Here is a 26,459-nt window from a genome sequence, read left to right as displayed (position 1 = left end):
ATCCAAGCGTCAACAACAGTAGGTCTCACTAACAGTATAGCCGAACAAACTTGCTCTTCGCAACACTGTACCACAGCTTTTTCAGAGGACCAGATTGCGCTTCTGTTATGCTTCAAACAAACAACGATTTGCTTTCTTTGATAAAGCGATCGCCAATCCTTGGTACGCTGTGATGTTAGGCTTCACTTTCAGATTTTCTTGAATTTACTGTGAGCTGCGAGATGAGTGTTGCATGTTGGCTAATGTCTTCGGGCTTTCCGGTTTGGGTTCCGGTTGTGCAGACAGACCATTCGACAAGTTCGAGGTCGCAATTGACAATCTCCGCAGTCCCAACGAGACATCCTGACAAGAAACGGAGTCGACCACCCGTGCACGATCCACCCGATGAGACTGGATTCCCGATTGGAAAAACGATCCAAATATGTCGGAGCGACACGGTTGACAGTTGCCAGTTGTCAGAATCCGGGAACACACGATGCCAATCCACGAACAAGAATTGACTCCTCCGACCAATAAGCCTTCCCGAAACTAGACACAGTGCTATCAAAATGACTTATGGTCGTTGAGGTTTTCACTTCTGGGATTGCTAAGTAGATCCGATTCAATACATTGGATTGGATCATTCTTGTCTCCAATGTAAACTTCAATGACGTTCCAGAAAAACAATGTCTTCCGCAACCCCGATTCCGCCAGTATTCTGTGGGATTCCGCGAGGCAAATTCGCAAACAGACCAGCGTCTCTTTTTCTCCACCAGCGATCGATACCTAATTTCCGCCTCTCGCTTTTTTCCCGCCCGAGAACCGCGCGACACGGCCATAATTTTTTGTTCCTACGACTTCCCGAGAAAATACACACACAGATCAATCACGATCTTGTACGTACTCGACCATGACAATCAAGGTAGAACAAGATACGCTCTTGCAAGTACTGCAAAATCACCACCAACACCAATCATTCGAACCGGTAGGACCTCAAGAAGACTACCTGGTGATTGACTTCTGCAAGCCGATAGGATCCGACGACTTCTGCGTAGAAAAGCTGCGGAGCCCTACGGACGATGAAGACGATTCCGTATACACTATTTCGACCGCCTCCTTGTCTGACACGTTCTCCGACGTTGACTCAACCTGCGAGAGAAGAGTATCGTTTGCCGAAAACTTGGTGACGGACGTCTGGACTCGACCATTTACTCCGAAAGAGGAAATCTCTGATCTGTATTACTCTACCATGGAAACCCAACGGTATGTTTTCTTGTGTGTAGCCTCTAGTACGGTTTGTACGACAGCGGTCAGATGTCTCGCGCTTTTAGTTTTTTAGCCTCGGTTCGTCCGGACCGATACACACGAAACCGAAGCCATTGCGGAAGCGTGCTTCTTACTTTGTCGTGAGGCTTTTTTCTCACATCTTGTTTCTACCTCTTATTCAGATTTCGTCAAGAGTATCGATTGGTACGCAAGCTACTAAACGAGCTATCTATCGATCCCGAGACTTGCCCGACGGACAACGACGGCTTATCCGCGTTGATATCGACGTCTCAACCTACTGCACGTCACTCTATCTCGCGCGTTGTTGTTTTACACAACAATAAGCTCGAGACTTTTTTTGAACCAAAGACGGCTCCCAAAAAGGAGTTTACGGAAGACTTTTTCGACAACGACTCGTTCTGGAGTGGATCTATCACATGGTACTAGCGGCCCCCTGGCATTCCTTTCTGCTTTGCTTTTTGGCGTTGCGGAAAGCTTTCGGGGGTCGTTTTGTACGTTGTGTGAACCTTTGTAGGATCCTGATCACTTCAGAGCGATGATATGCGAAATGGTGGACTGTTCGGATTGGAAAGAGTCGGAGGAACTATCCAGGAAACATTTTTCGACCTGCTTCTGTCCATACATACTTTCATCTATTTCGCAAGCATACGGACGCGCACACTTTTTTGTCGCGCTGTTGTTTTTGATACTATAAGGCTACTGGGTTGGATCCAGAAATTGCTTTTCTGGGTCCGCTTTGTATATGTTTACGCACGTTACAACGACACACGGGTGCTTTCCACAGTTCAAGGAAAGCGGTGTAGTCATGTATATTGTACCAATTTAATACTAGAGGGGATGCACTATTACATCTTTGAACAATGACTCTTGCTTACAGTTAACACTGCGTAGCTCACTGAACATTGCACACTTGACTTTAGAGACGTTGACGGAAGACATGTGAGGCGCAAGGCGTACAGTTTTAAGTCATCCACGGTCAGCCGTTGCGAATGACTGAACTCGATTTGGCAAGCTTTGCTCTGGTACGTAAGCTGGACGTCTTTGCTATATTATTAGAATGAAGTTTACATTCCACAAGTACCTAACCTGCCTTTGCGATACATTGGCAACGTGGTGAGAAAAACGACACAGAAGTAATCCAGTCTCTGGCACAGAAGTAATCCAGTCTCTGGGGTAAACTACATGTGAATGTCATAACGTGAACCGCAAAGGGTTAACAACATTGTCACGTGAAATTTGATCCTAGTTGTCGCACAGGTGAAATGCCAAAAAATACAAGAAGAGCGTGCATGTCAAAATTGACGTGCCATGGAATTGAACCACGGAGCGCTATCCCCAAATCACGTCGTTTGACCTCGTCACATTTAAGATATATGAAGCATATTCACTTATATCTTGACATCCTCCCTGCTTGATATTCCTTTGCCCTTGAGCCATCCTGCCTCGACGTATATTTCCCGTCACCGCCACGATTGTATCTGGCCCAATATCGTGTATGTGTATTGAGGGGGTCCTTATACCATTGCTCACATCGTATGTTAGCACGCCGTACCCGAACGAGGTTTTCCCTTTTTTCATGAACGGCCTATTTCCTTTACTCTTCTCACACTTTCTGTTGCATGTCAACATAGCTAAATTACTTATCCCTACGGGTGCTGCCCACATACCGTTTACTCTTGGTACCCTGTGGTGTGCGATCATCAGCTCGCTAGCGGATGACGTGGCTATTGCGTGCCAGTGTATTATAGGTGCTTGTTGTAACCTGCGGCGACCTAGACTATCACACTTGGAGTTCCATTCAGTGTCATCCAACTTATCGGCCACCTCCGAGCTGCACCACTCGTACGGATCGTCCCGGAAATTCGAGGTGTTAGACCCCCGTATAACTTGTTCCTTATGGTGCAAGCTGTAGTTGCCCCAGAAGCCAGGGGACACCGTCTCCACTATCACGTCTAATTCTGCCGATATGTCTCTGTGAGATTTTCAGAAGTTGGATCTCTTATCCCCGGCCCCTCTATTTTCAGGTAACGGGTGCTTTTAGCCTCCATCACCCTTCTCTGCGCTAGACCTCTGTGTCCGCTACCGTACGCTTTTTCACATGCAGCGTCCCAATCATAGTCACTTAACTCGTCCGAAGCGTAACTGTTGCACCACTCATAGCTCCCGACAGTATACTCGCTGCCGTCAGGTCTTGGCACTTCAATGCCATTGTTATTTTCCAGCGCCGCCAGAAATCCTGGCGACATCTTTTCTACCATGGCATCTAGTTCATAGGACTCTTGAACGTATGAACGATTGTATAACACGTTGCACATTGCTCGGTTCGCCATTGCCACAGTTGTGGCTGTAAAAAGCCCCCTCGCGAATCGACTCATGTTATTTTATCGTCTTCGTTGTCGTTTCCAGGTATATTCTCTTTGTATCTTTTACTATAAGGCTATTGGCTTCACTTGCGCGGACCCCAATACATACACATCGACGTATGTCAATCGGAAAACAGAGCCACTGACGTTTGTCTCTCGTTTTGCGTGGTCGCGGAGGAATCGAACCGCGCTACACCGCACCCGCCCACGAAAAGATTCTGTACGCTTGTGACGTCCAACTATCTGACACGACGACATATACCGATCTAATGCGTGCAACGTGGCTCTGCTCTGATGTGTCGCAATACGACATGAAAAACCATTGTTCGGACATTCTCCGTCAGGAATCTGATGGAAACAAATGAAAGGAATCTCGGAAGGAATGTTGTCACCGATAGAAAATTGTCCCGTGATTGGGAACCCGTTCCTTCCTGTTCACAATTAGGGGAGAAGGGTTTCGGTGGGACAGATTACAGATTACGGTTCGACCTTTAAACCCTGCCCTGCTCTTATTTTCCCGAACTGGAAAACCTCACATCACGAACACCAGTCCCACCGGTGTCAAAATTAACGTGCCATGGAAATGAACCACGGAGCGCTATCCCCAAATCACGTCGTTTGACCTCGTCACATTTAAGATATATGAAGCATATTCACTTATATCTTGACACGTGCATGGCTCTGTGTCCGTTCCCCGTGTACTCGACGACAAAGACGGACCAACCAAAACTATTGATTGACAGTGAATGATTTGCGGAAAATTGTCCCATTTCATCCATCAAGAATGTGAGCTACTGGGAGATGTGGTGCGCCCAACAAGAACATGGATTCGACGAGCCAATAGGGTCTGGCACCAAACAACAATACCTTATGGATAGTAGAGTCACCGTCGCAGAGTTTCAAACAACGAAGGTCTCCTCCCCAGAGGCCTCGCTGTACGGGACTCTTGCAACATGAACAGTGTCGTAAAGCCTGATGGAGGGGAATCGCACCCCCTAGAGGAATCCCGCTCCCTCGAAGCCATGTTGAGCGGCACTACAAGCGTCGAGACGTTCTTCCAAACGTTTTGGCAAAGAGCCTGCGGTTACTTTCCCAATACGTTTCTGGACAGTCCGCCGAAAGCAGAAAGCATGTCACGCTGTGCTTGGAACAAGGAACGAGTTGAGCAGAATGCGTATCACGAACTTGTGCGAAACGGGTGGAGTGTTTTGGTACAGCTTCTGGAAACGAGCCGCAATCGCCCGGAGCACGACGCCGACCTTTCCCATCAATCGATACCTCTCCTATTTCGAGACCAAACGACGCTCACTCTTGAAGAGCAAGTCTTGTACGACGACAGTCTTTTTGCTGCGTTTCTGGACGGATGCTCGGTAGTGACGAATCATGCGGATCGACGATCCCCCTGGATCGCGGCGCTCTGCGAGGATTTGCAAGCATCTTTTCCCCACGTCTACGCCAACACATATTTGACGCCACCTGGTTCCCAAACAGTTCCTGCCCACGCGGACGACCGAGATGTTTTCGTTATACAACTCGTCGGTTGCAAAGCTTGGAAGATTTACCGAAATATCCCCGTGCCGTATCCGTATAGTCACGAGCAAGTCGGCAAAGGGGAACTGGAGGTGCCCGGCCAAGTTTTGGACGGACCAGTATTGACCGATCGAGTACTCGCACCAGGAGATGTCTTGTATATGCCTCGAGGTTACGTGCACGAGGCCCATGCGGTCGACGGCGGACCCAGTTTCCACGTCACGGTGGCGTTAGCGACGCAGGACTGGACTTTGGCGGGTCTCGTCACCGCCGCTACCGAAGCTTCCTTAACGCAGCAACGCAGCTATCGCCAGGCCGTGCCTCGGTGTTTTGGGCGACGGTCGTTCGAATCTATTGCAGTCGATGACAAACAAAGTTTACAGAAGCAACTGGATGACGCGTTTCGGATACTCCGGGAGAAGATTACGGTAGAGTCCGTACACAATAATCTACGGACCAAGTTTGATCGTCACAATCAACGCGCCCTGGAAACTCGTCGTCGACTCGTATTGGAGGCGTCGCTAAATGCTCTTTGCGTGGAAAATACGTTACCTGGAGGTGTGGTGGGAAGGCAGGCCGCGGATGGAGTCCTTTGGACAACCGCGATACGATGCAGCACTGTGGACGAAAGAGCGACCCTACCTATTTCAGCAAAGCCACGCGGTTTGAACGTACGGGAAGAGTGCTGCGATTTTATTATGGACATTCTACAACTTGTCAAGCGAAATTCCGGCAAAGCCTACAGGGTAAGCGAGCTCCGGGCGCTCCTGCCGGCAACCAGTAACGCAATCGCTGTATGCGACTTGACAATTTTGTGCTTCGCGAAACAATGCGTTGAGTTGGGAGCGTTTTCCGTAGTTCGCATGTAATAGCCAAATATATATTGTGCCCGTGTGTGATGAGCCATGGTTTTGACATTTGTGGACGAGGAGGGTCACGGGTTGGTTGCTGGGGCGCGCATCCAAAGAAAGTGCCGCAATGCGTACTAGCTGCATTCGTCTGCGAGTGCAATTAAGCGGACGTCGTCCCATTGGACGCGACGTGATCGTCATCGCAACAATCGGCATCCACTCGCATCGATACACTTGATACACGGTGGCTCGGGAGAATTAATCACGTAGCGTGTACGCAACTGTGCAAAGCACCGGCGCAACAGGTCCGCGGCTTGTTGTCGATCCAGATCTGGTCGGTAGCCCTGATCCAGAATAGACAAAATGAAATTGGCTCCGTGTCCGTGGGCACCGTATGGTACTGTTTGCAACGAACCGTACTCGTCCAACCAATACAGCCGCGGGACCAAGCCCGACGCGACGGCGGACGGGGAGGAAACTGTGGATGCGATCGGAGGTTCTTCCGGAGTTACTAGAAAGGGCGCCGATGCGAATCGAACTTGCCGCTGCAACAGATCGGAGGGCGACCCAGCTGCAGATTGCGAACAAGAGAGACTATGTGTCGCAATCATACTGTCTTCAACGGGCATCATTCCGCCGACCAACAGGCAAACTCGGAACGGACTGGCCGACCGCAACTGTGTCGCAATCTGTCCGCGAGCCAAGTTGGCGAGGGATTCCACAGTCATCCCCGCCGGACTCGACGGAGTCTGCGCAATAGAAGATTGTGCATCGTCCGTGGACTTTTCGCAATCAATGTATTCGACGTCGCATCCTACACCGACCTCGAACTCGCGGATTGCTGCGTGCGCACGCAAAACACCCAAGAGACGATCCGCATCGGCTGCATCCCCCGCTGCCGCTGCCGCAATCACGTGTTGTGCGTAGCGGTTTGTCAACGCCCTATCCGGACGACCGGAAGGAAAGGGGTCGGCAAGAATGGCAATCTTGTCGAGGTTGGACGCCGTCAAAGCGATCGATTGACTGACGGACGAGTCCGCCGCCAACAACACAAAATCCTTCCCGACAATGCCAACGAGCGTCTCCGTACCCGCCGCAGAAGACGCGAACGTATGCTCGACAACTACAGTGAAAAGCAGCCAAAATGTAAGCTGGGAGAGTAACGATGGCATGGGGAAGGATGGTTTTGGTTAGAAGTGACACTGAGACCTGTTCTGCCGGCGGTCGAGTGAAGTGTTTGTTTTGTAACTGCGAATTGCAACATGGAACGAGCCTTCACAGTCAACAATCGTTCACAGTCCCGTTCATTCTGGAACGACCCAACCACGAAGGGAGGACGGCACGTTTGGCAAACGGGACCTGCTGCACCAAGCAAGACTCGTACTCCCATGTCAGCAATCCAATTACTGATTGAGACTCCGAAATATACTTGGCAGAACACTACTGCAGGATAGGGCTAGTCACTACCTAGCTCTATAGTATTCCGTAGCGCTTCCAATCAGCAAATGACAAATCCACACGTACCAGAGACTCAGATCACTGGGAGAGCTAGCAATGTTCCAATGCACGATTTTTCGACAACTGTTTTGTGGGGTAGAACATAGAGCAGCTATTTAGTTAGTAAGCACAAAAAATATAGTGGTTTTACGTGTGGTTGGCTAGTCAATGTTGGGTTCCTACTGTGTAGTATGACTGGGTTGGTAAAGCTCACCGCCAGGACGACACTGCAAAGACCAGCCACGGATTCATTGCGTATTCACAGTCAAAAGGAAACAGCAATTGACAGGAGCGTCATACCCCAGGCTATCGCCACGGCGCATCCTATTGGACTGCCATCGGGCTGTCGCGAAGGGCCGGCAGTGAGGGATGCTTGGGCTCCACGCATCAATGACTCACTGATTGCCTGTCCCAGGTAAGGTAGATTGAAGACGAGTGCCAAATTGGACAGAATCGATAAAGTCGCCAATAGCCACATCCAGGTGGTGCCTTCGTGAAACTTCCACTGTCCGACCCGTAGTGATAGATACAGACAAGACAGTCCCACTGGCAACGGCGTCAAAACACCACTTCCAGCAATCCAGCGTTCGGCAACCTTCCAGTGCAAGACCAGTTGGAGAATAGCCAGGGCATCCCCGGTTGTTTGGAATCCAAAGAAAGAAAAGGTGAACCCGAACAGCAGACCAACCAGAAGCGGCTTGTAGACTCGTCCAGTGCCGAAGAGCGGAGTTTGCGCTGCGGATAGCAAACACGAACTTACAATTGCTGGAAACAGTAGCGTCGCCACGACGATTCGCAGCCACAAAAAGCTCGCGTAGAGTCCCCCTCCGTAAAAGTCAATCACCACACTGTACAGTACAATCAACGAGACGGTAAAGAGCGCACCAAACACTGGGAATGGGACCAAATTAGGAAAATTGTGTACTTTCCAACGCTGGCTCGATTCTTGGTCGAGATACAAGCACATGACCATAAGACATGCCAAGAGACCAACGAGGACAAGCACTAAAGCCACATCCAGCACGTCAAGGTCTGGATGGATTGGAGGCAAGATGTGATCCTCCGTAATACCCCATAGAAGGCGCTCTTGCACACGGAAACAATCCCACACCGTTCGCAATGTGACCAAAGAGGTCGGGAGCAGGGTGAGGAGGTTGTTGATCGCGGTGTGCTTTTCTGCGGGATTGTAGAGTGTTGCCCACCAATCCTTGGTGGCCATAAACTGGGGAGTGGCACACAAAATGGTCACACACAAGCGGTACACGTCCAGCGGGTTATAAAGAGAGAGTTGTCGCGATTGGCGTACATACTGGCGTTGAATGCCCAGTTCATGACCCACGGCTTGCAACTGCGTCTCCAGTCCTTCGACACGCACTCGATATTCGGCTTGCAGTATGCGGTGACGTTGGATGAGTGTATCCACCTTGGCCAGGTCGCAAGAGAGTTCGTGTTGCGGTAGATCGCGACGGGTCCCAGTCCAGTCGCAACCCCAGTCCACGAAGCGGCAGGAACACCGCACGTGAGGACAGGACGCCTCGTGGACTGCTACTTGGGCAAGTGCGAGTTGTTCCGTACACCCTTGGTAGCGACAGGGTAAAAGCGGAGCTTGTTGCATTGCCTGCTGCAGGGCAGTGTCGGTTTGGAGCAGGACGTTGGCGGGGACCGGGTCCCGACAGGTAGGACAGGACCCGGTGTCTTCGTCACTGCCGTTGACTGTGAGCGACGAGCGGGCGAGTGCACGTTCCAGGCATGCGTGGCAGAATCTTCCCGTACAGCGTCCGCAGGTAGTGGGTGTTTGCAGAAATTCGGTACAAATATCGCAACGGAAGCGTTCGAGGCTGTCGTTGCCATCCGCCGGAATGTCTCGGCAAAGCTGCTTGGCATCGGGTAAGATCTGTGGCTCGAGTGACGGGATGGTGACGTGTAAAGTCGCGTCGTACCCCGGAGCAATTCCGGCTAGCGGAAGGCTGTCGGGAGGTTGCACGCGGAGCTGTCGACGGTGGCTTTGTCGGAGACGGTTGAAGTGTTCCGATCCAATGCGTATGTGAAATTGTTGTCGCTGTTGTTGTGGAGTTGAAGTAGGTGGAGTTGCTGTCGTTGTCGTGGTTGTGGTGGGTTGTACGGGAACGGCACGTCCGATTCCTGTGGCAGTGGATAGTCGCGAGGGACGTATCGAGCTGGAAAGGGAGGCTGGTGCGTTTTCGTTTGCTGTCCCTTCCGGAGCGTCTCCGTGCGATCCACCACTCGCGATCACACCATTCGACGACGTCGTTGTCAAAGACGGAGATTGTGCGGAAGCCCATGCCACACTAACCGTGTGTCGATTGTTGTTATCGTTGTTGTTGGAGTGCACGCGAATGCGGAATACGTTCCCTGCCGCGTGGCTTCCGTGCGCCGTCGGCGGAACGCCCGGACTGGGCTCACGAATCGGCACCCGACGTCGTACGATGCGGCGTCGTGGGGACGGAACAACGTTGAGAGATGCTCTTTCATCGTCGTCGTTGGAGTGTATTTCCGTTGCCGACTCGGCGAGTGTCTCGACGACGGGACGGTCCGCGTCGACGGCAATGACGTTCGTCGTCGTTGTCGTCAACGATTCCTCCGGTCGAGGGAGGTCCGTGGAGGCTTCCGTGTGGGAGTTCATCCTCCTACCAACCAACCAACCCAATGCACTATACAATGCGCAATAGCAACAAAAAGAATGCCTTGTGAAACAATGATCTCTAATAGAGTCAATGGCACCCAAAGTGCATTCGTAGCGCACCGCAACGGCACTCACGGGCTGGGCTCTCACAGTCCCACGAACTTCTGCCTCCGGGGGGTTTGACTTCGAATTGACAGTGACAGAGAAACCGGAGCACGATCGATCGTGAACTATACTAGTTCACGATTGCTACGTCATTGACTATTATCCGGGTTTTCATCAGCGGCAAACCATTCATTCGTTGTGTTCGGTTGGCATCACATCACGCGGCATCACGGACCAAACACAAAAACATCCCAAGAATATCCAACAGAATAGGTAGTACAATCCCCGACCTTTTGTTCCACACACTCCAGTCCATCGTTGAAGGCCCCCACTTGTTGGTTTGGTACCTTCGCTCTATACCCTTTTCAGTTCTGTGCTATTGTTCACCATTGCCTCGGTTTTGCAGACTCTTGGTTACGAGGCGAGGCGAGTTTACGAACGCGGTGCATCATGAAGGATAGTAGATGTACGAGGCTGGGCGCGCCGTTACTCGTACTCTCGTTGTCGTCCTGGTCCGGGGTGGTGAAAGCCTGGACGAATCATTTCGTCCACAATCCCCAACGTCACTCCTCGGCACGGAATCCTGGCGTAGCCTGGCGTGGAAGACCTTCGTATCGCGTCGGACCGTTGCGGGAACTCGTAGTGACGGACCAATCGTTCCGACCGACACGGGGAGTACCACTCCACGCCACGGGGAGCCGTGATGGCCGTGCCACCCAAGCCGACATTGAATGGGACGAAGACGAATACGATTTCGATCAGCAAAAGAGTATGGACGAGTATCGGACCCAGTTTCAAGCACTCGCCGCCGAAACGTCCCAAAATCCCCACGCCGTACAGCAAGCCCAGGATCTCTTTGACGAGCTCTACAAGGCGTACATCATGACGGAAGACGCCTCCTACTGGCCCGGGACCGATATTTACAATCTTCTGCTCGAAACACACGCGTATTCTCCGCACAAGAATGGTGCAGTGGAGGCAGAAGCCATTGTTGCCCGTATGGAACAACAGGAACACGGGGTGGCCAGGCCCAACGTCGCAACCTACGCCAAACTTATGGAGGCGTGGACGCAACGCAAACGCTTGGATAAGGTCACGGCCGTATGGGAACGCATAGCCGAACAGGGATTGCAACCCAACATTTCTACTTACAACAAACTCATCAAAGCCTACGGGGTTGCGGGCAAGGCGGAACAGGCTTTGCAGGTACTGGAAGATTTGTTGCTGCAACACCAAGGGAAAGACAACAACAAAGAAGAGGACGACCAGACGGATGCGGAGACCAGCACAAAACCCACGCAGAAAACCTGGGTACAAGTGTTACGGGCCTTTGCCAGCAAAAAATACGTCCGGAATGGAGAGGGCGTGGACCAAATACAAGCCTTGCTGCGCCGCATGGCACAGGCCTACCGACAGGGCGAAGCAGACTGGAAACCAGGTGTGGATGCCTACAACTCCTTGCTCAAAGCCATGAGCTTTCAAAAGGGATCCGGTAAAGAGTCGGAAAGCGTTCTGTACGGCATGCTGGAACAGTTCCGGGAAGGAGAAGAAGCGTTGCGGCCGAACGCGGGTAGTTTTTATCACGTGTTGCACGCGTACCGGGGTGACAAGGATGCGGGTGTTTCCTTCAAGGTGGAAAAGTTGATACAGTTACAGGAAGCTTTGGCAGTCGAGCGCAACGACCCAAACGATCCAGCTCGAACGACAACTCGCGTCTACAACGCCGCCATGGCGGCTCTATCGCGGACCAAAGATCCGCAAAAGGCCGTCCGCGCCAAGAGGTTTATGGACCGTATGAATCTGCAGCATAACGATCCAGACATGCGTCCGAATGAAGCCACATACACGAGTTTGCTGAACGCGTGTGCGTACACAACCGAAGGTGAACCAGCCGACAAGCTGGCCGCGTTTCAAATTTCCGTGGACGCGTTGAAAGAAATCCGCCAATCCCCATCCATTTCGACAAATTCAAAAATGTTTGGGTTGTTTTTGAGAGGATGCGCCAATCTCATGCCGCATAGTCGAAAACGCGATGCGGTGGTAGAAAGTGTATTCGCATCTTGCTGTGACGAGGGCTACATTTCAGACTACGTCCTTGAACAGTTTGAAAGGGCGGCCTCGGAACAATTGCAGCTCAAAGTGTTGGGCGGCTTTCTTGTAGATGGCGTCGAAACTCCAGCCGCATGGAGACAAAATGTAGTTCGCGAATAGATGTATTCCTACGCTAGTCAATTGCCTTTTTTTGTAACTGCTTTCTTGTTTACTAGTTTGCTGTTCCGCAAATTTCTAAAAAAGAGCGTACGCTTTCGGACAGGCAATCACTCGAGTTTTCTTATCGTGCTCCACCAAAATTGAGTAACCAAGCGTTCCCAAGATTATGGCACGCTTTTCCAGTAGATCGCGCTTGGAGAGCGGTTTCACAAAGTCCTTTTCTTTTACCTCTTTTGATAGCAATTTGCTGATGAGTTTCAATACTATTCCGTACCGACCCGCACGCTCTTCCCTTTCAAGTACCAAGGGAGTGTATTTCGACGTCGAATCAAGATCTACCCACGCTTTCAATTTCTTCAATGTTTCGTCAAACTTTGGCTTGGCCTCCTCTGTTTTTATGTCAGCGTATGCCATGGCCATGCGAGCGAGAGCTTCCGTCAAGATGCTTTTCTTTTCCTTCATTTCGTTACGATCCTGTTTAAACATTGGGGAAAAACAAGGCAGCTGTGTAAGTTTGGATTTGTTCATAATGAGTGGTAGCCAAAATTTCTTTCGTACCCTAACTGCTGCTGAGTCCTCAGAATCACTTTTTCGTCCAAAGTGAAGGGCAAGTTCGTCTTCATTGATCAAACCCACAATAGCCTCACTGACTTGAACAATATCGTCCAAAATTGCGACACGATCCTTCCGCGATTCAAGATACTTGAGCTTGATCATTCGCAAAGGTAGGTGATCAGAGAATTCTTGTTCAAGTTTGGCGTACAACTCATTGAATGAATTTACTTCTTTATCTGTTGCAGGAATCTTGCCCAAGTGCTCGACCTTCAAATCGCGAACCGCATCGTTCATCTTTTCCTCCGGAGTGCGTTCATCTTTTGGCTCAACCGCTTCCGAATCGGTCGTCGTTTTTTCTGCTTTTGGTCCAATCCAGTACGCGAGAGGAAATCCTCCGGGACGCTTGCCGGTGCCAGGGAGCGACGCATCGGCGGATCCGAAAGTGGAGTTACCTGTCAAAAGATCTCCTGTCTTGGCAGAAGCAGGGAGCTTTGATGACGCTGGTTCGCCGAAAAAGACGGAGCATCCGGATCCTTTATGTAGCACACGTTTCCGAAAAGTAGCAGCCCCCGACATGACTCCTTCTCTGGACGAATACACAGACAACGCAATTTCCTTTTCCAATTTGCGTTCAATCCAGATTGGCATGTCTTTCAAATTTTCGAGCTTCGACGGATCGTCGTGGCGAATTTGCATACGAATGGTGACCGATCCTTTTGGTACCGTTAAGAATGAAGGGAAGGCATCAGCAACTCCGAGATATTTCTTTTCACCGTCAAAAAGAAGCATTATTTGGCTTTCAAAGACAGATTCGTATAGGATCCCTTGCATTCCAAGAGCTCGAGGAATCAATGAGCCTTTTTCTTCCTGAGTGAATTCGTACGTCAACACCAACTCATATATTTCTTTGTTGCGTGACGGGAGGGTGTCACGGGGTCCCATTGGCTTGATTGCGGCACCAGCTTTGGGACGTAACGGAGTAAGCCATTTTGTTAGTTTAGCGACTGGATTGATGGTCTCATCCGCCAAGTCGCTGTGTACCCGCACCAGTGAACCGCCCTCCCCGCAGCGTAATGTCATTTTGTTGGGCACGGGACGAACTCCACGAAATTGAATCTCTACATCAACTTTCGTTGTACCGAGAGTGGACCAGTATCTTGCCAAGTCAATCTCGCAGGTTATCCCATCCTCCACGGCAATGGATGCAACAACAGTTTGCGAGGGCCGAAGGTTGTAGTGCTTTTGCTGTTCAAAATCGCGATACGCAGCATGTGGCAGCAGTTGTACCGTATGCAACACTATGAGCTTTGTCGACGACTCCCCATCTATATTCGCATCTCGAAGGTCACGAATTGTAATGTCCATCCACGTCGATCCCAAGGGAGGCCTTACAAAGAACCGCTTTATCTCGGCTGGTTTGAACTCTAATGCGCCCAGTGAGATGTCGTGCTTCGTCTCCATAGGTTTAACCACTGTTATTGGAATCGAGAACACCACGCAACGGCTTGGCTTTCGTGAGTCAAGACCATACACTCTCGCCGTGTGTACGCCAGGCTCCAATCCAGTTGGATCCACGTCAATCTTGAACGTGCGTCCATTATTCATCAGCATGAAGTGGTCGGGAACTGTCACCCATGGCTCGGACGCTTCGATTTGGAAGTGCATTTCGAAGTCAATTTTGCGTCGCTGACTATCTGTACTGATGTCGTCTTCTGGACGAAACTTTGGGTCCACGTGAATGGCAAAGTTTTGTCGAGTCGCTGATTCGTCTGCTTGTCGCAGATAGATTCCACGAGGTGAACCACTGCGGTTGGCCACTCGAACATCAAAATAGATATCTTCGGTGTCGTCGTCCTTGTTGGCCTGCAGATAATCGAATGCACGATCCACCTGAATCATGCCCCATCCTTGCTGCAGCGTCGACAGGTTTGGCAGACGTTTGGCCGAATTTTGTAGCGCTCGACGGATGCGTGCCGGAGATACGGGAATGCCTTCAGCCTTGCACGCGGAAATCAGGAGTGCCACACACCCCGTGGCGTGCGGACTGCTCATCGAGGTACCGTTCATGAGCATAGATTTCTGCAAACACCAGTTTGAAACTGAAGTAATGGCGCCACCGGGTGCCGTCACGTCAACACCGTTGTCACCGTCTGCTGTTGGCCCGACACTGCTCCAGGTATACGTCGTACCGGTATGGTACTCTGCATCTGGCTCGTCCGGAGTAGTACCGGTTTCGGTGGACGAAATCTTGTCGTCAACATTGTCGACGGGCATGCTGTAACCAGCTTTCATCATGGCGGGTGACACGTACGCGGAGACACCGATGCAAGCCGACGACGTCCCACCCGGGGCTCCTACCGTGGAAATAGCTGGCCCGTTGTTTCCCGCCGAGGAAACAAAGACCACGTTATGTTTCCACACGAGTTCTTCGGCAAGCTCGACGAATCGACCATGATTGGGCATTGCACACCCCTCTCCGTATGACAGATTAATGACATCGCATTTGTGCCGCACGGCTTCAATCATTGCTCGCGTCAAGGAAGTTCCTGTCTCCATACTTCCCTAAAAGAATGACAGGATAAGTGCGTGTGTGAGTCTACCATGACTGGCCACTTGCTTGCTGGTTTCCCACCGGTTGCAAACCACAAACAGACAAAGTGTAGCTACTCGTTGGTGCCTCGGACTCGAAAGCGATACGTACCAGTCGTGAATCGCCAATTTTGAACGAAACCAATTGGGCTCCGGGAGCCACTCCGCTGCGCTCACCTTCGGCGGCGGCCGTAATCCCAGCAACGTGCGTACCGTGCGGAGAGGCGTCCGTCACCAAACTGAGTATGGTTCCTTGGTTGTAAAACTGTACGGCGTAATTCATTTGATCAATGGTTCCCAGGGTACCAAATTGTCGAGATTTGGCAAAGCTCGTAAAGGGCTGAGCGTTTCGCAAATCACCCGTTTCGTGTACGTCAACGACAGCTTGATAATCAGTACCGTCGTAGAAGACTACACAATCGTAGAGTGGGCCCGGGTCGTCGTTCCACTCACTGTCCAACAAAACATCCAAACGAGCCTGCAAATCGTCACGTACTTTGGCTTCTTCCGGAGACGTTGGTGGTTTGGGATGTGCGACATTCCAGGCGGCCAGCTGTTGACGGACGTCCACTACATAGCGATCGAGTTGGGCTTGAAAAGCCTGCCGGCGTGTTTCTTGCACACGCTCCCGGAGTTTGGCCGGAAACAGTTCGTACGCGCGCTTGACCCCCAATCGCACCTGGGGAAGCGGTGTGGTGAGTGGCGTGGGTGTATCGTCGACAGCGGTGTCGTTGCCGTTGGCGCTCGTCGCTTCGTCTTTGTTCGAGTCTTTCGGTGTGGGAAAGTCGCGATAATTCCAACTGGTAGGTAAGCGGAGTCGTCGACCCGTCAACCCCTCCACGTGATAGTACTCGTGGACGTTTCCGTCGCTACCGTCGTCGGCGTCGGCATTTACATGCCGTTGGAGTTCGACTTGCGTCGACACGTCGACGTCTCCGGATCCGGTGCAGTCCACAACGTTCAATAGCTTGGGTGTCGTGCCGTCCGGCAACGTCCCGAGCCCGTGCGCACCCGGATCCACCCCCGTGTCCAGAATGCCGACAATCACATTCCGGCCATCGTACTCCGGATAGGCTTCCAGAAAACGCCGCACGTTGGTTTCTTTCTTCGGGACCAAGTCAATGAGAGGAAACGGAATGGTGGGTACGTTCGTTTCCGTCATGATCGTTGTCGCGGAGAAGAAAAAAGGGGGAGGGAAACTGTAAACAAGGTCCGGACAGAGTGAGTTGCCGTGGTCGCTGGATTGTGTCCGTGGCTCCGTAGAAAATGGACACTGGTCGCCAACAGCGCATCGCAAAATGATGTCCGAATGGGCACAAGCCGATGATTCCGGGGGTACAATTGACTGTGGCGTCCAATCGTGAGGGTTGTGTGCGGGAGCGGGGCAGACGAAAACGGATACCCCGTAGTAGTAGTAGGAATCGCTGCCGTTGCTTCCCTTTCATCCGTCCTTAAGTGTTACCTTCGCTTGTGTTCCCTCTATAGCCAGACTTTTTTCTATGTCTCTTCTAGGACAATCCATACTGAAAATGTCTATCCCTATTTCGTCGATAAATCCGTTGCGGATGTGACTGTATATATGAATTGCGACGGGTTCGCCGACATTTCGTATCGATCGCATTGAAATCACGAAAGACCAGTAGAAATAAGGCTACAGAATAGTCACTATTTCTCTATCCAATACCCGTCCCTACCTAGTACCACTTCGTCTCGTCGACGGCGGGAAAAGTCATGGTCGTACTGCGCGAGGGCGGGAGCCCAAGAATGACCCAGATCGATCCATCCCGCCAAAAGAAACTCTAGAGCAGGTAGCAGGGAGGTGCGGATATTGCTGTCGTTATTGTGTGTGTGACACTTTGACATTGCAGTTAAGTCGTCGTGTTTCCTCTCCCCCCACCGTATTGCGTATGCTTCCCAAGGTCGCCAAACGAAGCTCGCCCTGGCTTTGGCGTACCTTCCAATCAACCGTGGCCGTGTTGACTGTCGTCTTGGTCCTACTAGCCCTGTCTCCCGACTTGTTGGAACTCAACGGGTCCCAGGCATCCAGCATTCTGTTTTTCTCGACCACACCTTCGGTGGACTCTATCGATGAATCGAATACTAACAGTCTCGTGGAATCCATGCGGACCGAATGTACCGAGTCTCAACGGCAGACGATTCTTGCCCAGCTTCCTCCACAAGACTGCGAAATTTACCAAGGAAAGCCCTGGGTGAACAAGTGCTCCTTTTCGTACGCGACTCGCTGTCCCGACGCCATTTGGCTCACCGAGTTTTGGAAACAACCCGCGCTATCAGAAACGCAACACCCTACCGCGATTTATGTCGGATGCAACAAGGGAATGGACGCCGTCAATACCTTGCGGATGATATCGGCCAATACCGTATTCGACAAAACAGCGTGGCGACAGGAATTCTTCGCCAACGCACTCAAGCTGAATCAAACCATACATCCCGGTCATTGTGGACAAGAGAATGTCGAACAATTTGCAATCTCATCCGGTACCGGTACAGCCTCCCCCCTCGATGCCTCCGTATTCTGTATCGAAGCCATGCCACAAACCGCCGATCAATTGAATCGTTCGTCGTATCAGCTCGGCTGGCAAAATTCCTTGGTGGTCACCAACGCAGCCGTGTCCTCCACCGACGGCATTGCGTTGTTTCCGAGTAAACAGGCCGGACAAAAGATTGGTGTGGAGAATATGGGCCTCGCGGACTGTCAAAACGAAAAAACGAAGCGACACTGCACGGAAATACCTCAATACACACTCGACACGTACGCCGATAAATTCATCCAAAAGGATGCCTGGATTGATTTTCTGAGCATCGACGTCGAAGGGTTCGACTGGGACGTTCTCATGGGCGGGGACAAAGTACTGGAACGGGTAAAGTACTTGGAGTTTGAGTACAACTGGAGAGGTGCGTTGCGCTAGATGATTGTTTGCACTCCAACGTGTTCCTAATGACTTGCTAACGTAACTACCATCCTCTCTCCGCAGGGAATTGGAAGAAGAACGCCCTGTCTTCGACCATGGAGACTCTCAAATCAAAAGATTTTGTTTGTTACTGGGCCGGTGCACAAGGACATATTTGGCGCATTACTGATTGTTGGATGGAGCATTATAATCTAAAATTCTGGTCGAATGTTGCCTGCGTGCGTCCACAGTCGGCACCCGCCCTGGCAGCTCGTATGGAAGCAATGTTCCAGGAAACCCTGGCTGCTGGCACTGCTATCAAATACGACCATTAGTATTCTAGACAGCCGGCGAAGAGTTGATTGGACGGAGTTTTTGATTTTCGAACGCTCTTTCGGAAAAGGAGGGTTTGCCGGGAAAAGTGATGCTTTCCAGGTGCACGATTGAATGTGACGGCCGCTACTCTAACTAGCGCATTGCTACTGGACACGCGCTGTCGTGCAGCACCAGCGTAATTTTTCCCAGTAATAGGCAATTTAATTGATAGTTAGTGTTAGTTCGATCATTCAATGACTTCTATGATTACAGCGGTGCTATTAGATATTCATTTACGAACGGGCTCACTTTTATTACAACAAATGATTTTCACGCATGTGAAATATTTATAGATTTCGAACAAAATAATTTACGTGAGCAGTGAGAACGTCGCGAATTCTCGATCGTAATCGGATACTAAAAATATATGTCCTTTCCCTTAATTTCATGGGCGAAGTACAACGCGTGGACAAAACCACAATCAAACGCCAGTTAAATGTTTGTAAACACTGAGTTCGCAGTCAGCCCTGGTGTTTTGCATCCGAACTTATCGAGACGAAGAAACAGTCTCACGACTTGCAAACAACTAGAGTTCTGGTTGCCAAATATAGCGCTCTTGGAAGGACTCGAAATCCTACCGCTTTCCGGCATGCCGTTCTTACTGGTGCTAAGAAAGACTTGGATCGCATTTCGCCATCTCGTACAGTCCAAACGTCGTCGACGCCAGCGCTCGTTTTTCTTTTCGGTGGCAATCCTGGGATCACTGGTCCTGTTGCAGACGAAACATATGCACACAGTTTCGACAACACCGGAAACAGTTTATTCCCTCAATCATGGACAGGCGATTGAAGATTCCGCGCCGTCCTTGACGTGGGAATTTCACGGCTATTCACAGTCAAACATACCAGCACGATCCACCAGCCCCTCAACTCCACGTCTATTGATTGCCCAGTACGCCTCCGCTTTCTACACGGTAGTATTGAACGAGACACAACGAGTCAACCAGGCATATGCGGAGCGATTCAATCACGATTTTATCGTTTGTCGAGGCATTTACCTGACCGACAGTCCTTGGTGGAGACTCGTCTCACCACCCCTGCACACTATTGCCGGTTCGCGCTCGACCTACAACAAAATTGCCGTCTTGGCCTACGCGATGCAACATGATTACGATCGTGTGCTGATACTGGATTCCGACGCCATGGTTCGCGATTTTAGCATCAATTTGGCGACGTACTCCCTGACAGACGACAAGGGAAAGGACGTTGTGGTGGTAGCCCAGCAAGCCAAAATGGGTGAAGTTCACCCTCCAAATACTTGGAATGTCAATATTGGTGTCACACTCTGGAATCTCCGTCACGAACAAGTCGTTACAGTGTGGCAGCAATGGCACGATCGCTCCATTGCCCGAATACGAAGTGGCCAAGCGGACGACGATCAACAACCGTTGCAGCGCTGTTTTCGCGCTTTTCCCGACACTACACGTCCCGTCCTTGCCGTGAAGGAGTTCGGCTATGGTGGCGGATCCATCGTACAACACTTCATTCGCGAAAGTTCGTCGTCCTGGAGTGAACCGACGGAGGCTCGAACGGAAGGAATTCGGACCGCAGCCCGAAAAATAGTACCAAAGTAAAAGCTGACAATTGATATTGAACAAAATGAAATGCCATGTAGTGCTAGGTAGACTAAATCAGCGACTGTGTAGCTTTTCCCAACACTGTGTTTGATCTAATATCCAAAGGGGACTGACAAGAATGACAGAAACTTCACTGTGAGTGCCATACATTTCGAACGCCGCCTTTCACATCAATTCGTAAAAATTGTGAAGTTGTGTATGTGGTGGTTGTGCTTTTCTATAGGGATTTCCGGCGATTGGGTCTTCCTTGAAATCCGAACCCGCAAAGGTTGAAAGTTCAAACAAAACCATCTACCGTTCGGATTGTCGTGAACCTCGGCCGTTGGAACGGATTCGCTCTCGTCTGTGAGATTCTTTTGCCTTGCGGCAAAGAACAAATCCCTGACTATTTTCTAAAACAGTCATTTGCTCCACCAAATGATGCCTATTGCCCAAGCGATACTGTAACACCGGAGATAGTCCCTGTTGCAGATGAGCCTCGGGACGAGTCCTCGTCCAGTGGGAAACGCAGCTGATCTATGCGTACGTGCGCATGTTGCTCATACCGTCCCAGAAACGCATCCATATTGTCAGAACGCCCAGAAACAGGATGCGCTAGGCAGTCATGCCATTTGGAAAGCCAATGAGACAAAGAAAGATTCTTACACTGTGGGAAGCCGGCGTACTGCTCCAATGATTCCTACGACAACCTCTCCCGTATTGATCTATACGGGCGTTGTGCTTCGCACCCTCTTGCTGGATGTTCCCCTACTATTAGCCTTGATTCTATATTCTACGACATCTTGGTTAGAATATGTAAAGACCAACTACATGCTACCGCAGCTCGAACTCCAGCGCTGGACCCCGGAACGGGCCGAACAAGAAGTGACCTATTTTCATCGTCGGTGTGACGAATCCGATCAGTCCGCGCACGATACGGAACCTCTCGTCATAGACTACAGCAGCATGTCCAAGCGAGACAAAATGGAACACATGCTGACGCACGGTGTTTCAGTCTATCCTAACCTTTTGTCGGCGGAAACGGCCAACGAAGTGCGCGATTTCATTCTCGCGCAGAATCTTAAAAACGAAGACATGATTGACGTGATTGAAAACACCAATCGCTGGAGCTTTGGTGTAAGAGTCGACCAACATCCCAGTGTATCCAAGGCTCTGAAGGAAGTTCTCAATAAGCCCGAGCTGGTTGAAGGTCTCGAAGCCATTCTTGGTAAGAATCCCGCCATTATTGAGTTTACCGGGATTACCAGTGCCTATGGCGCTACCGCACAACGCTGGCACCAGGACGTGGTACCCGAAGGAAGCGCCGCCAAATACAGTCGTAGTTTTGTCCCGTCCTACAGTCTCTTTATCCCACTGCAAAACACTACCAAGGCGATTGGTGCCACCGATATTTGCCCGGGTACACACATGTGCGCTGCCGGACCGATCCACTTTTGTGAGTACTCGGGATTTCCCGTATCCGGGGCGGCCGATAACTGGCCATTGGGATGGGGAGCACTGGTCAATCAACAAACGACCCACCGTGGAGCCCCCCATGTCGACCCGCACGGGCCCAGCCGCGTTTTGTTTATTCTCACCTTTGCACCACGGCCCCAGTTCACACCGTCCAAGCTGGAAACGCGAATGATTTCGACCGGCGGTTCGTACTCCTTACACTGGTCACAATGGGGACACACGTTGAGGGATTTCCAGGACCCGGACACTCGCATGAAACATCCCTGGCGAGCTCTCCGTGCGCTGGGTTTGTACAAACCGCGAGATGCACAGTGGGGATGGGACTATTTATCCCAAGCTTCGGGACGCGTGGCCAACGATGAAGAGGGTTTTCATCGTGAGAGTCTGGACGGGCAGCTATCCAAGGGCGGACTCACGTTTCTGCCGGACTGGCTGCAGGGGCACGCGTCAACTGACGAGGAAACCAGTTATGCCTGGGTGGAATTCATGGAAGATACGCTACGCTTATGCAGTCACACCACTCAGAAATTCTATCTTGCCGTTGTATTCGGGTACGGTTCATTTGTAGTTATCTGGAACGGATTTTTGTTCGCCGCGGGACGTAGACATTTTCGAGTGAAGGCTATTGGTCGAAGCATGCTGCGGGTCCTATTGCTACACGCTGTAATATTGTCGATCGAGGAGTTTGCGCGACGGCGACTTGCTGTTACGGATTGGGCCAAAAGCATTCGTGGCAGTCGTCTCTATCGGTTGCCCAGTCCAGATCAAAATCTTCCTCTTCCAGGGACGCTTCTTCTCTTGGAAGATGTTTTGATCCTTGACCAATTTCAGTCGGAACACTTGGGGTCGTATGATCGAATACTGGACTTCGCGCATCCTGGAAATCGACGGTTCAACACCATGATCTTGCAGCACTCCAAAGGATATACCGCTCTACCATTTTCGCTTAAACGGAGTTTGCGTGCGGATGTTCTGCTATGGAACAAGCAAGACGGAAGCCGTATTCTAGCAAAGAACGTAGATGGAGCTTGGGCCGAGGTTGCCCAAGAAACTGCCGAAAAAGCATGTCATAAGAAATTGACAAGAGCATCAAATTCCGGTGTTGAACATGTATCCCGACAGCTGGACTACTTGAAGGCGGAAAATATATATGGCTTTTGGCGGCACACATCTATGTACCTACGTCACAATCCTGTTCTGCTTGACCGCCTCGAACGAAAGCTGCTAGGATGGAACGAGACTAGCAAGAATTCGTCAGCCGGTCTATCGTCCTCAAACGGCTCTCTCCTCGTACGACCATTCTTTCGCGGACATTCGATTCCATTACTCACTCAAAAATCTCTTCGATCAGTTCGGCAAGTTCTTCCTCCCAGGCCATCTACTTCTGAGCCGTACGCTGGAGCGTGGATGCAAGAGGGGGATGTCGTGGAAGGTCGCTATCATGGTAATTTTCCAGGTACGTCGTAATTGTGAGAAGGAAGCACACGTCCAGACTGGTAAGTAAAACTCACAGCCAGCATTTTCATTGTTCTCCTAGAATGGTATCGTGGACGCATAGTGTCCACGAGTGCTGACAAAGATGTATGGGACGTTGAATACGACGATGGCGACGAAGATGTTGGACTCTGTCGTAACTGCGTACGACCGTTTGTTCCGTACGCCCTGAACGACGACGTAGAGTGGAGAGACGAAGAAGACATATTTCATCGTGCTCGTGTAGTCAAAATTCAGTCGGGTGATGTGTACGATCTCAAGTTTGAAGACGGCAGCATACGTAGTAACGCGTCAGCTACCGATCTACGCCGCGTCCCGTTGTTGGGGGAAATAGAGGTAGGATCTCGCGTTGAATTTCTGGTTGATGAAGGCTACAATACGGGCACAATATTGCATGTGAATGTGGATGGGTCCTACAACATTGAGTTTGACGACGGCGACTTCGCCACCAACGTTGCACCAAAACACGTAATTCCCGAATAGGAGAGGAGAGATACCCGAGCACAAAAGGTAATGAACTACGAAAGCTGGAAAGCAGTAAAGAATTGAAAGCAAAGTTAACACGAAACGACGTGAGACGCGTTGCGATAGTCTATCAAGTTTTCAAGGCTAAATACTGTTAATTTCAAAAAAGTATCGTTCCGACACTTCATTGCAATGAAAATGGTATGGAAATCCTAGAGATCTCCCCTCGCATTGCCGGTTTTGTTTACAGGTTTTTGAAGGACCAGCGGTATTTCACGATTCAGTCGGAACACGTCCCCCTCAATTTTCCAACTTCATGTTGTCCGCAAATACCTCCTCCATAAATATAAAAAGTATTTAAAGATTTTTTCAAATAATGACTCACATTACTGGCCGAAGAGAACGGAAATCCCATACTTTACTTCATGTGATTGAAACGGGGCCGCCAGAGTACCTCTCTATCAACACCCAGAAAACATATTGGGATCGCATCTACCATACAATTATTTAAATTCCAAAACTGTGGCGATATCGCGAAATTGATCGTCGGAGTGGTCCAGCTTTCCAAATCGAGAAGGCTCCTTTGGGAGGAGACATTTGTAGGGTCTGGGCAACGGGCGAAAGAGGAAGATGTATACAGATTTATTGCTACATGCTCGGGTGGCAGCCCTGCAGCGGTGATGTATAATGCGCCCTTTGGTTGAAGCTATGGAGTGTAAAGACGAATATACCGGTATATTGCTTAGGAGACTTTTTTGGGTGGGCGACAACTTTTATGTCTGGCTAACGGCTCAAAGCGCAAGATATGCACAGATTAGCTACCTGCTCGCGAGTTAGCCAAGAAGTAGTGTTGCACCCTATAGATAAAGCTAACGCGGTATAGACATTTATCTAGCAATGCTTTGTTAGCCACTTTAGGTGCGACAAAGAAAATCAAGTTGATGTAGATGGATCAAACTAAAAGACCAGCTGGTTATTCAAAACATCAGATTTACTTTGGCATCGGAAACCCAGTGCCCAAAGGGTGGTTAATGCCGCTAAGCTGCAGCACTTCCTGTGCATGGCGGATTGAGCACCCACATAATGTTAGATAGCAAACCCTTTTGTTGGCAACTGTTTTCCTCGGTGAATTTCCCTCGAAGAATCCTCAAAAGGTGATTCATGCACCGTTGTGCAGCGTCGATATCGCCATTTTCAAAATTCCAGACGCCAATGTTGTTGATTAGAGCAATTCCTAAAGGCTTCTTTTTATTGTCGACCATCAACTTCGTCGCCAACTTATACAGAGAAATCGCATGCGCTGATTTGCGATTGTGGATGTGGTCTATCAAAGCAAGATTGAAGATAATAGCCGCATTAGCGCATTGATCAAAGCGGAGATCGTTTAGGGATGAACAGTCATTGATGGATGCCCTATCAGGGATGAAAAATGGTCGAGCACAGAGGAAAGGCTCATACCAAACATCGATGGGCGATCCAGGACTGCTGCTCCCAGAGGTTATCACCTCGCCGAAACCAGTGCTGCTTACAGACGGGTGGGGAGAACAGTCCTTTTCAAATCTGTCCAGATGGACTTCGGCTCGTCTAATGTAGTCGTTAGAAACTGGAGAAGTTTTACTCACACCACTTCTGTGACTCGCGATCGCTAGTTTGACTTCTAACGCTCCTTTGAACAAATCCCATGCCATTTGAGCCTTTCTTGCCTGAAGACAGTAAACGCCGGCGTTGTTCAAAGCCGTAGCTTTGTCGACAGCTGTCTCTCTACACATCTTCATACCTTTTTCGTTGTCTTAGTCTGGAGCATTGTGTGATGTCGGACGTTTCGGTCTGTGTTAGAGATACTCCAAGGCTTGCTTTTCACAGGCTATCTACCTCATTTTATTTTACTTCTCCTGTCCAGTATCGCAGATGCACCAAACTTAAAGAAAGCCACGTGGGCTGAAACTAACGATTTTCATTGAGTCAATTTTCCTTCTCGTGATATTAATATATATACACGATTTTCACATTGTTAGTAGATAGCAGAGAAGTGGCGAAGCGAAGTCTATTGAGGTTTCGTTTGCATATATACAATTTCCGTAAAAGTTCTTTCTCTAGAGCACTATACAATTGCTTTGGGTATTATATATGCAAGGGTTTTTTCCAAAATGTTGTTGCATACCAGGTACATTTACTACTTGCAGGAAATAGGTACAAGATATTCAAACAGATGAATGGGGAAGTGGTTGCTTCTCACAGTCAACCGTTTCGAAAATCCCTTTGGGTCGACTTCCGCTCGTCGCAGGAAAACCATACTTAAACAAGAGTTCCAATAAACTTTAGTCTTGACTGTCAGCACCCTGATTGATTCTCATACTTGCCTATAGAGAGGTATACGGAAGTTTTCCGAAGGGAAACCTCTCGTGTTGGGAACGCGAAGGAGAATCAGTTTAGATATGTCATCAATCACGAAAAGACTTTCATCCAATCGCGTTTGCGTTATATCAGTTTTAGTGGACACTTGCTCACTGTCAACGCCCTCGGCTCGTCAATGACCCGCTATCCTCGCGATCCTGTCGAGACGATTCGATA

General features: G+C 50.1%; 9 protein-coding genes across 9 annotated transcripts; 5 read left to right on the top strand and 4 right to left on the bottom strand.

Annotated features, from left to right (window-relative positions):
• Positions 1–831: 831 nt before the first annotated feature.
• Positions 832–2,124, top strand: PHATRDRAFT_45349 (predicted protein). The gene is made up of 2 exons (XM_002179500.1): positions 832–1,242; positions 1,428–2,124. The coding sequence occupies exons 1-2, from the start codon at positions 890–892 to the stop codon at positions 1,690–1,692; spliced, it is 618 nt and encodes a 205-aa protein (XP_002179536.1). The 5' UTR covers positions 832–889; the 3' UTR covers positions 1,693–2,124.
• Positions 2,125–2,840: 716 nt separating this feature from the next.
• Positions 2,841–3,641, bottom strand: PHATRDRAFT_35030 (predicted protein; the record flags this gene model as incomplete). The annotated part of the gene is made up of 3 exons (XM_002179282.1): positions 2,841–2,878; positions 2,934–3,238; positions 3,355–3,641. 3 exons carry the CDS (start codon positions 3,639–3,641, stop codon positions 2,841–2,843), a joined length of 630 nt encoding a protein of 209 aa, XP_002179318.1.
• A 768-nt stretch (positions 3,642–4,409) lies between these two features.
• Positions 4,410–6,051, top strand: PHATRDRAFT_45348 (predicted protein). Its single transcript, XM_002179499.1, has one exon. The coding sequence runs from the start codon at positions 4,583–4,585 to the stop codon at positions 6,026–6,028; it is 1,446 nt and encodes a 481-aa protein (XP_002179535.1). The 5' UTR covers positions 4,410–4,582; the 3' UTR covers positions 6,029–6,051.
• Positions 6,052–6,264: 213 nt separating this feature from the next.
• On the bottom strand, positions 6,265–6,453 carry PHATRDRAFT_11795 (predicted protein; the record flags this gene model as incomplete). Its single annotated transcript, XM_002179281.1, has 1 exon — positions 6,265–6,453. A coding segment is annotated over one exon (189 nt), but the record flags the coding sequence as incomplete, so codon positions are not given.
• A 1,175-nt stretch (positions 6,454–7,628) lies between these two features.
• Positions 7,629–10,151, bottom strand: PHATRDRAFT_45346 (predicted protein; the record flags this gene model as incomplete). Its single annotated transcript, XM_002179280.1, has 1 exon — positions 7,629–10,151. The coding sequence occupies one exon, from the start codon at positions 10,149–10,151 to the stop codon at positions 7,773–7,775; it is 2,379 nt and encodes a 792-aa protein (XP_002179316.1). The 3' UTR covers positions 7,629–7,772.
• Positions 10,152–10,545: 394 nt separating this feature from the next.
• PHATRDRAFT_45345 (predicted protein) lies at positions 10,546–12,456 on the top strand (the record flags this gene model as incomplete). The annotated part of the gene is made up of 2 exons (XM_002179498.1): positions 10,546–12,395; positions 12,418–12,456. The coding sequence occupies exons 1-2, from the start codon at positions 10,707–10,709 to the stop codon at positions 12,454–12,456; spliced, it is 1,728 nt and encodes a 575-aa protein (XP_002179534.1). The 5' UTR covers positions 10,546–10,706.
• A 44-nt stretch (positions 12,457–12,500) lies between these two features.
• PHATRDRAFT_26948 (predicted protein) lies at positions 12,501–16,860 on the bottom strand. Its single transcript, XM_002179279.1, has 5 exons — positions 16,463–16,860; positions 15,724–16,354; positions 15,291–15,584; positions 13,026–15,221; positions 12,501–12,941 (listed from the first exon to the last, which is right to left on the bottom strand). The coding sequence occupies exons 1-5, from the start codon at positions 16,771–16,773 to the stop codon at positions 12,543–12,545; spliced, it is 3,831 nt and encodes a 1,276-aa protein (XP_002179315.1). The 5' UTR covers positions 16,774–16,860; the 3' UTR covers positions 12,501–12,542.
• A 556-nt stretch (positions 16,861–17,416) lies between these two features.
• Positions 17,417–18,858, top strand: PHATRDRAFT_45343 (predicted protein; the record flags this gene model as incomplete). The annotated part of the gene is made up of 2 exons (XM_002179497.1): positions 17,417–18,527; positions 18,608–18,858. The coding sequence occupies exons 1-2, from the start codon at positions 17,519–17,521 to the stop codon at positions 18,856–18,858; spliced, it is 1,260 nt and encodes a 419-aa protein (XP_002179533.1). The 5' UTR covers positions 17,417–17,518.
• A 407-nt stretch (positions 18,859–19,265) lies between these two features.
• PHATRDRAFT_45342 (predicted protein) lies at positions 19,266–24,074 on the top strand (the record flags this gene model as incomplete). Its single annotated transcript, XM_002179496.1, has 5 exons — positions 19,266–19,329; positions 19,360–20,459; positions 20,698–20,742; positions 20,934–23,385; positions 23,467–24,074. The coding sequence occupies 5 exons, from the start codon at positions 19,266–19,268 to the stop codon at positions 23,904–23,906; spliced, it is 4,101 nt and encodes a 1,366-aa protein (XP_002179532.1). The 3' UTR covers positions 23,907–24,074.
• Positions 24,075–26,459: the final 2,385 nt, after the last annotated feature.

Source organism: Phaeodactylum tricornutum, chromosome 6, assembly GCF_000150955.2.
Source record: "Phaeodactylum tricornutum CCAP 1055/1 chromosome 6, whole genome shotgun sequence".
Taxonomy (NCBI): domain Eukaryota; phylum Bacillariophyta; class Bacillariophyceae; order Surirellales; family Neidiaceae; genus Phaeodactylum; species Phaeodactylum tricornutum.
Note: the sequence above shows the minus strand (reverse complement) of the source record. Positions and strands in the feature narration are given on the sequence as shown.

Bases quoted from the DNA above. Each gene is read 5' to 3' on its own strand.
- PHATRDRAFT_26948 (XM_002179279.1), bottom strand. From the start codon at position 16,773: ATGACGGAAACGAACGTACCCACCATTCCGTTTCCTCTCATTGACTTG. The intron at 15,222-15,290 runs GTCGACAATGTT...CCAGATGCAGAG, and splicing joins AAGCTGGTTACAGCATGCCC to TACCATACCGGTACGACGTA. The intron at 12,942-13,025 runs GTACGAAAGAAA...ATGTTTAAACAG, and splicing joins AGGACTCAGCAGCAGTTAGG to GATCGTAACGAAATGAAGGA.
- PHATRDRAFT_45348 (XM_002179499.1), top strand. From the start codon at position 4,583: ATGAACAGTGTCGTAAAGCCTGATGGAGGGGAATCGCACCCCCTAGAG.
- PHATRDRAFT_45349 (XM_002179500.1), top strand. From the start codon at position 890: ATGACAATCAAGGTAGAACAAGATACGCTCTTGCAAGTACTGCAAAAT. The intron at 1,243-1,427 runs GTATGTTTTCTT...CCTCTTATTCAG, and splicing joins TCTACCATGGAAACCCAACG to ATTTCGTCAAGAGTATCGAT.